A 12860-nucleotide genomic window follows, 5' to 3' on the forward strand; every position below is an offset into this window, starting at 1 on the left:
TATTTTATAACCGGACGTGATTGTATATATAACAGATGCCTCCTATTTTATAACCGGAAGTTATTGTATATATAACAGATGCCTCCTATTTTATAACCGGAAGTGATTGTATATATAACAGGTGCCTCTGCTATATGTGCTGGAGCTGGTGGTACATTCTTAGGTGGATATATAGTGGAGAGATTCAACCTACAAATCCGAGGGATTCTTAAACTAAGTTTGGTGCTGCTCGGATGTGCTTTGCTTTCTTCACTCATTTTTATAGCCAATTGTTCCAGAGTGCCATTCGCCGGTATCAACGTGGCATATGGCGACTTAACGAAAAGGTAGGTTTGCTACCATTATTCATAACATATGAGGACAGGTATTTCTGTTACCTTGGTCAGGTATATCATAGATGTTTCTTGATGTTAGATGCCCTTTTCTTCTTATTCCTGTGCGCCTATGACAGGACTGCCAAGGGCAAGAAAAGAATGTAAGAAATTTCTCTGGACGAGTGTTTTTCGTACCCTGGACAGGTGCATCCACGCTTTTCCCGGTGTGAGATATCCTTTTTTCGCACCTCAGACAGAGATATACCACGTTATACCCCATACTAGATTTTGCTATTTCGTCCGATCTGTCTGGTACCTTTACGTGACATTTCGCGGAATTTCACACTGCCATGGATTCATCCGCGCATTAACGTATGTAATTCAATATAAATTGACAATCTGTATTATAATATTCTAATATGTAATTCTATATAAATTGACAATCTGTATTATAATATTCTGATATGTAATTCTATATAAATTGTCAATCTGTATCATAATATTCTGATATGTAATTCTATATAAATTGACAATCTGTATTATAATATTCTGATATGTAATTCTATATAAATTGACAATCTGTATCATAATATTCTGATATGTAATTCAATATAGATTGACAATCTGTATTATAATATTCTAATATGTAATTCAATATAAATTGACAATCTGTATTTTAATATTCTGATATTTAATTCAATATAAATTGACAATCTGTATCATAATATTCTGATATGTAATTCTATATAAATTGACAATCTGTATTATAATATTCTGATATGTAATTCAATATAGATTGACAATCTGTATTATAATATTCTTATTTGTAATTCAATATAAATTGACAATCTGTATTGTAATATTCTGATATGTAATTCAATATAAATTGACAATCTGTATTATAATATTCTGATATGTAATTCTATATAATTTAGCATATAACGTTAACAGTACATTATGTGTATGGTACAAAATCTCAACCCTCGGGGAAAGATTTTTAAGTCGCAAAACTGTCGGCAAATCCTCGTTCTTGGCAACTTTAGAATCTTTCTCTTCGGGTTGAGATTCCCCTATCTCATCCCAAGGGGGTGATAGATGCTATTGATCCATACTTATCCCATATCAGGAAGTTGTCCCACTCTAGGATTGAGACGGAGCGATTTCCCAGTCATAACGATTAAATGAGGTCACGTCAACAATGTATACGATATGTATAAGGGGGTCAATTTGGTCAGGGCAAGGAATAATTTAATCCCGACACCCTGGGGAATATTATAAAGTTCTCATACACCAGGCTTGCTGAGTGTTTGTCAACTTTAGAGTCTTTCTCCTCGGCTTGAGATTCCCCTTTCTTACCCCAAGGGGATAAAAAGATTCTATTAGTCTCAAACTTGTATACGAAATATGGAAGGAAATACATGTTTGTGACTGCTGGACATTACACTGGAATTAATGTTTACCCAAGATGTTTCTAGATAACATGCAGATCAGCTTAAAATTTTTGGTGCCATTGCGTTTTCTATGTACCATGTTGTCAGCGCTATTGTTTTCTCTTTAACACATTTTGTGTTTTGTTTTCAGTGCTATTACGTTCTCGGGGACTTTTAAAAACGACAGTTGTCACGCTAGCTGTAACTGTGTCAGGGACAATTTGAACCCAGTCTGTGGCAAAGACGGCATCACTTACTTTTCACCCTGCTTCGCCGGATGTACAATTGTTTCCCAAGACAAGGAAATCTGGGTAATTGAAATATTTTCTAGAATCCAAATCAACTTGCTGTAAATGAAAAGTGTTGATGTTAAGTGGCTCCATGCTCAGTTGTTCGTATGTGTCGACATATAAAGTATATTTGTCATTCAGTACAAATCCTAATATTTCCGATCATCTTCCCGTTATCATATCTATGCTATGGTTATTCTTGTTGTGCTAACAAAATTGCATTAAGTAAACATTTATCCCGAAATTTTGTGTACACTCTTAGAAAATCAATTAACTGACGTACATACATGAATGTCATACTGAAGAAATGACATGAACCTAAAATGAAGAATAATGAAAATAGAGACACTCTGAATTTTAAATGTTTAAAAATACAATAATAATAATAATAATAATAAAAGTTTTATAGAGTGAACGATATTCGTGTCATTAACATTTTCCCCTTATAAAATAATGGTTATCTGATCAGAGATACTCAAGGGAGACTTTAATAAACAAAAAAAGTAGGAGAAAAGTAATGTTTATCATAATTGATAATTTTGATTTTCCATTTCTTTTCAAATTACAGGAGTATACAAACTGTAGCTGTGTTGGTAATGTAGCAGGCAGTGTGGATGCTACATTAGGCACGTGCGAGAGCTCGTGTCAATACCTGCCTGTATACGTGGTCTTCATCATCTTCAACATGTTCTTCTCCTTCTGTATGACAATGCCTTCTCTCACCGCCTCTCTCAGGTACGTATGACGTCAAAGTCGTCATTGATGTAGAACCATTGTTGTCCTCACTGCTTTCCTCGGTCTGAGATTGAAAAATAATTACCTGCTGTTACCCACTGCATGTTGCGAAAGCAACCAGTATGGGAACCCTTTGCAGAACTGAGGGTTTCCGTTTGTACCTTCTACGTCGGGACAAAAATGACTCAAATAAATCTACTGCATAACTTAAACATTTTGGATATTCAAATTTTCACTTAACTTGCTAACAACCTTTCTATTTCCTAGCACCTTGCTTGGCATTACCATAATTTTGGCCTTAGTGTGAAACGTTCGCCCCCCAGTGAGGAAAACTGGGTTCTGTCCCCAGATTGGAACCTATCGAATCCCTTAATGGTAGTTGTTTTTTACTGCTAAACGTTCAACATTTAGGGTATAGGCAGCACCTTGTTGACCTTTTATCAGTATGATGTGACCGGATGGAATGATGTGCTGGGTGCCTTCAGCACGGTATTTCAGTTGGGTATTATAATTCCGTCTTTGCGTATTGCAGAGTTATCTTCTCTTGGGAGCAGTTATTGATTGTTACGTCATTGGTTTGTGTGAGAAAATTACATCGTTTTCTCAAAAATTGATGACGTTACTCTCGCAAACAAGTGACGTAACAATCAGTACCTGCTCCCAAGAGAAGATAACTCTGCAATACGCAAAGACGGAATACTCTAACGTTGACATCACATTTACGTTACCGCAAGGAGGCAAATACATCAACATACCGCCTCCAGTATACATACAAACATGGATGTATATATTACAATATTACAAACATAAGGCACGTCCTTAAATGACCTTTACTGCTGATAGGATGTTATAACTAATAAACCAAAACCAAACCACATTGGGGAAGTGACGTCCTACACGTCTGTTATGTACTGGACGGTACTGTGTCACCAAACACGTGTCTCTGTAGAGGTCCCTGTATTCAGGAACTGATTAAGAATCACAATACATCTATTCTAGAAACTACAGTGTACATAACAAGCTAACTTGTACCTCCCTTTCCACACTACTTTCTTCTTTAGTTTCTGAAAATCTCGATTCAAAATGTAACCGGTTACAATTTGCCCAATAATATATAAAAGTACGATATCCGATAAATGTTAATTTTGAACAGAGCTGTCATACACAGCTTGAAGAATGATATATTATTTAACTCGTTCACCCCTGAAATTCCATAATGACCTATTCCAACCTTTGAATTGGAAGAGTTCAAATTTGTTTATAGGGGTGAATGAGTAAAGTAGGTATTTTTTATGTAATACCTTGCATTTACCGAAGTGTAATAATTTAAGAATGTCTATTTATTTACATTTTGAAGAAACACCATTTAAATTTGTAGATTACGGAATAGGTTTATCACTTTAAGAAATGATTTTTGCGCTATTTATATCTTATTGCTGATCTATGCTTTGATCGTTGACAATTTTTACACTGTAACATGTACGTTTAACAACTAATCACTTTATACCCAAAACTTAATGAAATTGTAGTTACCTCTCATCAGCCTGTAACATCTGGATCGAAATCCCAGTTTACCTGAACAGGATAATGAAGTTATTTTTGTTTATATCAAGAAATACATTCATGCTAAAATAGGTCTTTATGAGCAAGATACTTTACTTCGCTTGTTCCAGTCTACTCAGCTGTAAATGAGTATTTGGTTGGGCAGTGCTAGAATTGTTGAATGCTTTACTGATAGCGCCGAAATGGCAGCTCCGGCTGTATGCTCCCCAGGTAGTTGAGAAAGGTCTTGGCTAGTTGCAAAGGCCCTATAACCACGGATAATAATTTGTGAACCGCTTTGAGACGATCTACGAATTAGGTTGTGATCAACCGGTATATAAGAATCTCGAATTATCAATATTATTATTTTCTTTTTTGTATTTTCAGATGTATACCAACAAAACAGAGAACCTTTGGCCTTGGTATACAGTGGGTAATAGCGAAGTGTTTAGGTAGGTCTTCCTAGGTTGTAGTCATATGATATAACAGTAAAATCGCTTATAATATTTCACAACGTTTATGCTATAGAAAAACATAAATGACTTACCCTTTCACCACTGTAGACCATAATTGATTCGCCCAGATAAATGTATGGTAGAGTCTACTAAAGTTACCTAGGGATGAAAGGGTTAATTACAAATGCATGATAAAGAGAAAGCTGAATTGTAAATGTATTTATTAAGACTAAATATGCAAAATCAGTAAACTCAGCTGTCGAAAATCATAAGAGACATTTCGCCAAATTGCGCTCTCATACTGCAGTACTGATTCGGCATTATGTGGCTTAGTGAGTTGTTTTCAGCGATTTAAAGCCGAAGCACCGGTCATTTACACTCTTTGCCACAGACGTTATCGAAAGCTCGCACAATAAATTTTCAATTCCTGTTTGTGTTGAAAACAAACTTAACCCTTATCATTTATACCAAACTGTTGAATATTATTCCTTATACACCGTGTACTTTTTCTGCTAAAATCAATTGACTATCTTATGGATTTGATCATTTTAATTGATTTTGTTTTGTATATTTATTCAGGATTCATCCCAGGGCCAATTATGTTCGGGAAGTTGATAGACATGTCGTGTGTTTACTGGCAGAACGATTGTGGTGACGAAGGCTCATGTATTCTATACGACAATGAGAAGCTGAGCTATCATTTCCTTGCCATCACTGTCGTTGGTAAGGCCCTGTCCCTCCTTTTTCTCCTGTTTGCCTTACTGGTATATAAATCACCGTTAGATAACGGCTATGGTAACGATGTTAAAGGCAAAGTTGCCGACGACGGAAGTGACTTCAACAACACACCGGATATGGGTTCACATAATGTAAACGGTGTTAGAATGAGACGAATGACGGAGAGGGAAATATTCAATTATGCGGAAACCGAAAATGTTGCAAAGGTTCATCATGACTCTGCTCATTCAGAGATATCAGGCAAACCAGATGTGACAAAACAAAATGGAGTGATGATAAATGTAGCTGAAAATACGTCAATAAGTACTGATTACGAGAGCGAGATTGTGGATAACGACAGTAGTGGGAGTCAAAACGACGGAAGTGAAAAAGAAATTATTGACGAAACTAGGTCAATTGATAACGAGTTTGAAAGCGAAAATGGAGATACAAATACAACATTAGACAAAAATTTACAAACACAAAACGGTTTATTAATGAATAACTTCTTCCAAAATAACGAAAGCTCAAAGGAAGACATTGGTTACCAGTCGCAGGAAAGCGATAAATCCGACGAGGTATCATTGGAGATTAACTCGGATGCAGGATCGCTACAAGGCAACGAGGGTAGCGACGATAAGGCAGATGATATGAATATAGGAAAAATTAAAAGAGAGGCGACGATGAATATAGAAGACATTTGTGATACTGAGGAATTCTTCAAAAAATACAAAAAACGTGATGACATCGATCAAGACAAAACTCTCTGTGAAGTTGAGATAGTGTGAAACCATTGTTGACAGTCATTCTTTAATTTCGTACGCATTTAATGCATAGTATGAATTGGTGTATAGAGGGAGATAATTAGAAATCAGGGAGGTAACTATAAATAAGAAATCCACATTTGTCATTTATCGGTGAAAACATGGAATCTCGTTTTAGGAGGAGCCGGTCCAAGGGGATGACATTCTCCAGAAATTTGGAGAAAAACCACTAAATCCTAAAACCAAACCGCTTGTTTATCTTAGAAATTGGGACAATACTACATAGCTCCTGGTCCGAAACTCTTAAACCCAAACTCCTTGTTCCTTTTAGGAATTGGGACCATTTCACATGACTCCAAATCCGTTGTTCATTTTAAGAATTGGGACAATACTATACAGCTCTTGGTCCGAAAATCAAACTCCTTTTTTCAGCTAAGGAATTGGGAGCGTACCACATGGCTCTTACTCTTAAACCCAAAGCCCTTGTTCGTTTTAGGAATTGGGACCATTCCATACGGCTCTTACTCCTAAAACCAAATCCTTTGTTGATATTAAGAATTGGGACAATACTATACAGCTCTTGGTCCGAAAATCAAACTCCTTTTTCAGCTAAGGAATTGGGAGCGTACCACATGGCTCTTACTCTTAAACCCAAAGCCCTTGTTCATTTTAGGAATCGGGACCATTTCACACGGCTCTTACTCCTAAAACCAAATCCTTTGTCTATCTGAAGAATTGGGAGCATACCACATGGCTCTTACTCTTAAACCCAAAGCCCTTGTTCATTTTAGGAATTGGGACCATTTCACACGGCTCTTGCTCCTAAAACCAAATCCTTTGTCTATCTGAAGAATTGGGAGCATACCACATGGCTCTTACTCCTCAAACCAAATCATTTGTTTATCGTAGGATTGGGGACAATACATCATGGTTCTTATTGCTAAAACCAAACCCTTTGTTTTATCTCAGGGATCGGAAGAATACTTCATGGCTTTTTATCCCATTAATAAGACGCTATAACACACATTGTCATAGGGACAGGTGGGGAGGAGAAAGCCACGTAACACATACCTCCCGTCATCAAACACCATCTGATCTTAGATAAATAATGGGGTCCCGATTACCACATTGCCCTGTTTATCACATATATAAGGCAAATTTGATAATCGTTTTTATCGATAAATTGTGCAAGTTATATATTTAAATATGTTATATTATATGGCTCTTCTGGAGATCAACGCACACATCTGAGTTGAAGTCATTTGGTTATTTAAATGATTGATATTTTCGAGTTTGTTCAACGTAATGAGTGCTTTGTCTCTAATAATAGAGATAAAACTGTGTAAACTGAATTGCATTGATTACAATGCAAATATTATGAGTCGGTACGTACAGACGTTGTCGTTTTGATTTACATGGACATTGTGATAAATGAGGTTGTATGAAAAATGTGTTTCTAGACTAAAACTGTTTTCATTACAACCCAATATCTATACTGTCGGGATTTCACTAAAAGACTGTGTATCCTTATTGTCGTTGATATTTCATAAAGATAGTCCCGTTTGTCAGTATGCATCTAGACTGTCGACTTCATACAGGTACCAATGTGTCTGATAAATCGTATTTACAACATTCTAAAGAAAGTGCCTAGATTGTCGAACTGTTAACTGTCAAAACTAACCTACGAGTTTCGCGTAAAACATTGTCTCTATTGTTGAGATTATATGACCAAGTTTTTCACATTATGTATCTCGAATGTCGTGTTATAAACGATAAGTGTATGTTAGATTTCACTGTTAACTGTTTGTATAGGTTGTAGAGTTTTTATTGGAAAACACTATTTTCATTGTCGTTTTTCACAGTGAAATGATAATTTCTAGATTACCGCGCTTTCACTGGATAATATTTTTCTCTACTTTATCGAATTTTTACCCTTAAGCATTTTTTTCTAGATCATCAATATTCAAATAAAACAGTTTTGAAAGATTGTTTTGAGTAATCACTGTAAAACAATTCGTGTATGCTATCGAATTTACATTCGAAAACACCGAATTTTCATTAAATTAATCCCGCCCCCCCCCCTCCCCCACTAATATTATCGAATATTCATTCTGAAATATTTTTTCTCAATAATTGAGTTTTTGTTTTAAAATAGTTTTGAAAGATTCTTCAGTAACTGCTATAGAACTGAAACATTTTCGATTTTTCACGGTAAAATATGTTTTTATCCCATCGAGTATGACTGAGTATAACTTGTACCACTAAGTCACCTATAAAACGTATCTGTGATATAACCGTGTGTGTGTATTAGTATGTGTGAACTGTGTGAATGTCTAACTACATCTGGTCGTAAGATATGGTTGTGCATTTATTTGAGATGTATATTGTTGTCACTGTACACAAATGTTAGTAGTGCTAATAAAATTTTAAATGTTTTTAAATATAAAAAAAAATGGAAGAAATATAGTGTTTTCGTTGTTTTTCTCCATTATTTCTATTTTGTGGTTAGAAATCTAAACGTGTTAATGACATTGCCATCTTTATGAGGCTAATTTCTTTCAGCATTTCGTGAGTTTTAACGAACCAATTTTATCTATCTTTATAAATTCGGTTAATGTTCTAAAATAACATCAGAAAATGCTGATTTAAACGAGTATTACTTCCTGTAAAGAATGTTTCCATTTGTAAGGATTCAATTTATTTCGTTAAATAGGTTGAGTTCATCTCATGCAAGCGCGTAACACTTGAAACGAGTACAAATAGAAAATGCGTTTATAACATAAAGATACTTGCAACGTTATTTATTTGCTTAAAATAACTTCGGCTTTAAGTCATTGACATGGTTATCTCAGATTGTTATTCAATTTGCTTGCTTTAATCGGCCGGATGATAACGTAACTTTATTCATTCTCGATCTCGACAAAGCACCCTCCTTTATTCCACAAGTTACATTCACGAGTACTTGCAAGGTCAAATCTCTTTAAAACATGTCAGAAATTGAGAAGCTTTCCAAAATAAGAATGTTGCGGAATAAATAGAACTCAAATCAGTACCTTCCATTTGTAACCACATAGGGTCAAAGAAGAATATGAGTATTCGATGTTTAGATAGAATCCTGGGCAATCCTGTTCTCGTGTTTTGACATTCAGTAGGAGTGTTTTGTTTACGGTTAATTGAGCTGTATAGACTGGGATCTTAACCTGTTTAATCATCTTATATGCAATAGTGCAGAAGAAGTCTGACGGAAAGAAATAGTTAATGAATTAGGAAAGATCTCAGGAGTCATACAAGGTTGCAATAGTTGACTTTTATAGGCAACACTTTGTCTATCCTACATGTAACAACACCTAAAGACAGACTGAAGGGCAATCTGGAAGCGAAGACTACTTTCCCAGACCACAGGACTCGTGCCCCTAACACCAAACCCCTTGTTTACTTCAGGGATCGGGGAGATACCGCATGGCTCTCTGCCCTATCCCACATATAGTCACACCAGAGATAGACTGAAGAGCAAAGGAATGACACTCTTGAAGCCATTCGGATACTCTTGAAGCCATTCGGATACTCTTGAAGCCATTCGGACACAAGCCGTGAATCACCTGGTAAAGACAAAAAACATTACCCAAAAGCATTGATATCAACAATTTACTTGAAAAGAATTAGCAATGTTTATGAAGTATTACGATCTTTCATAATGCCTTAAATGATTACTTAAAATTGCTTTCCTGCGATAACCATCTTGATATATTAATTACATTGTACATAATCATACAAAGAAGCTCGGATGAAGGCCAGTGAATACGTTCGAAAGTCGGTAATCATTTGTGTCGCATGATGCAATAGAGCAGTAGATATTACTTTGTGATTAATCACTTACCAGTGGATATTACAGGCAAGTTTAATGTTCGCCTTTATAATTCTTTGGAAAAGATCATTTTCCCTCGTTTGATATGAAGGTCTATTCTTTTGATTATGCTCATTAACGTGTGTTATATTTGACCTAAAATACAAAATCTTTAAATATTTCTTTTACGCGATTTGAAACAAGCTTTTCCAACTGATATACATCACTCTTGTTAGCCCTGATGAAAGCGCGAAGAGGTTTTATTGTTGGAGGAACCCAGGGATACCTTAAGAAAACCCATACGATCAAACATATTATCACGACATTTGCAGAGTGGTTCTTGTAATACGCTTGCTGAATTCTGAGGTTTCTCTATGTGCGAGAATAGCTCGTGTGTATGGAAAAAATCCATATACACTATCCCTTTAACCTCCCTCCTAACTCACACATTTCCATTCCTTATAATTTATCCATATTACCTCCCTTCTAACTCACGTATTCCAATTCCATATACACTATCCCTATAACCTCCCTCCAAACTCACACATTTCCATTCCTCATACACTGTCCCTATTATATTTATATAATTACCTCCCTTCTAACTCACGTATTTCCATTCCATATAAACTATTCCTATAACCTCCCTTCTAACTCACATATTCCCATTCCATAAACAATATCCCTATTACCTCCCTTCTAACTCACATTTTCCCATTCCATATACACTATCCCTATGACCTCCCACCTAACTCACATATTCCCATTCCATATACAATATCCCTATAACTTCCCTCCAAACTCAAATATTCCCATTCTATATATACTATCCCTATAACCTCCCTTTTAACTCACATATTCCCATTCCTTATACACTATCCCTATTACCTCCCACCTAACTCACATATTCCCATTACATATACAATATCCCTATAACTTCCCTCCAAACTCAAATATTCCCATTCTATATATACTATCCCTATAACCTCCCTTTAAACTCACATATTCCCATTACATATACAATATCCCTATAACTTCCCTCCAAACTCAAATATTCCCATTCTATATATACTATCCCTATAACCTCCCTTTTAACTCACATATTCCCATTCCATATACAATATCCCTATAACTTCCCTCCAAACTCAAATATTCCCATTCTATATATACTATCCCTATAACCTCCCTTTTAACTCACATATTCCCATTCCATATACAATATCCCTATAACTTCCCTCCAAACTCAAATATTCCCATTCTATATATACTATCCCTATAACCTCCCTTTTAACTCACATATTCCCATTCCATATACAATATCCCTATAACCTCCCACCTAACTCACATATTCCCATTCCATATACAACATCCCTATAACCTCCCACCTAACTCACATATTCCCATTCCATATACATTATCCCTATAACCTCCCACCTAACTCACATATTCCTATTCCATATACAATATCCCTATAACCTCCCGCCTAACTCACATATTCCCATTCCATATACAACATCCCTATAACCTCCCTCCTAACTCACATATTCCCATTCCATATACAATATCCCTATAACCTCCCACCTAACTCAAATATTCCTATTCCATATACACTATCCCTATAACCTCCCTCCTAACTCACATATTCCTATTCCATATACAATATCCCTATAACCTCCAACCTAACTCACATATTCCCATTTCATGTAAACTATCCCTATAACCTCCCTCCTAACTCACATATTCCCATTTCATGTAAACTACCCCTATAACCTCCCACCTAACTCACATATTCCCCTTCCCCATACACTATCCCTATAACCTCCCACCTAACTCAAATATTCCTATTTCATATACACTATCCCTATAACCTCCCTCCTAACTCACATATTCCTATCCCATATACAATATCCCTATAACCTCCAACCTAACTCACATATTCCCATTTCATGTAAACTATCCCTATAACCTCCCCCCTAACTCACATATTCCCATTTCATGTAAACTACCCCTATAACCTCCCACCTAACTCACATATTCCCATTCCCCATACACTATCCCTATAACTTCCCTCCAAACTCACATATTCCCATTCCATATACACTATCCCTATGACCTCCCACCTTACTCACATATTCCTATTCCATATACAATATCTCTATAACCTCCCTCCTAACTCACATATTCCTATCCCATATACAATATCCCTATAACCTCCAACCTAACTCACATATTCCCATTCCATATACACTATCCCTATGACCTCCCACCTTACTCACATATTCCCATTCCATATACAATATCCCTATAACTTCCCACCTAACTCACATATTCCCATTCCCCATACACTATCCCTATAACCTCCCAACTAACTCACATATTCCCATTCCATATACAATATCCCTAGAACCTCCCACCTAACTCACATATTCCCATTCCATGTACACTATCCCTATAACCTCCCACCTAACTCACATCTTCCCATTCCATATACAATATCCCTATAACTTCCCTCCAAACTCACATATTCCCATTCCATATACACTACTCACATTTTCCCATTCCATATACACTATCCCTATGACCTCCCACCTTACTCACATATTCCTATTCCATATACAATATCTCTATAACCTCCCTCCTAACTCACATATTCCTATTCCATATACACTATCCCTATAACCTCCCTCCAAACTCACATATTCCTATTCCATATACAATATCCCTATAACCTCCCACCTAACTCACATATTCCCATTCCATATACAATATCCC

General features: G+C 36.0%; 1 protein-coding gene across 1 annotated transcript in view; it reads left to right on the forward strand.

The window, feature by feature from the left end:
- Positions 1-8702, forward strand: part of LOC110446426 (solute carrier organic anion transporter family member 4A1-like) — a 40147-nt gene extending 31445 nt beyond the window's left edge. The window contains exons 7-11 of the mRNA XM_021491580.1: positions 122-326; positions 1896-2055; positions 2603-2769; positions 4699-4763; positions 5346-8702. Coding sequence (XP_021347255.1) covers positions 122-326; positions 1896-2055; positions 2603-2769; positions 4699-4763; positions 5346-6271 — 1523 coding nt within the window. The 3' untranslated portion in view covers positions 6272-8702. The remainder of the gene's footprint in view (positions 1-121; positions 327-1895; positions 2056-2602; positions 2770-4698; positions 4764-5345) is intronic.
- The last annotated feature ends 4158 nt before the right edge of the window (positions 8703-12860 follow it).

This window comes from Mizuhopecten yessoensis, unplaced genomic scaffold (genome assembly GCF_002113885.1).
Source record: "Mizuhopecten yessoensis strain PY_sf001 unplaced genomic scaffold, ASM211388v2 scaffold2691, whole genome shotgun sequence".
In the NCBI taxonomy this organism is placed as follows: Eukaryota; Metazoa; Mollusca; class Bivalvia; order Pectinida; family Pectinidae; genus Mizuhopecten; species Mizuhopecten yessoensis.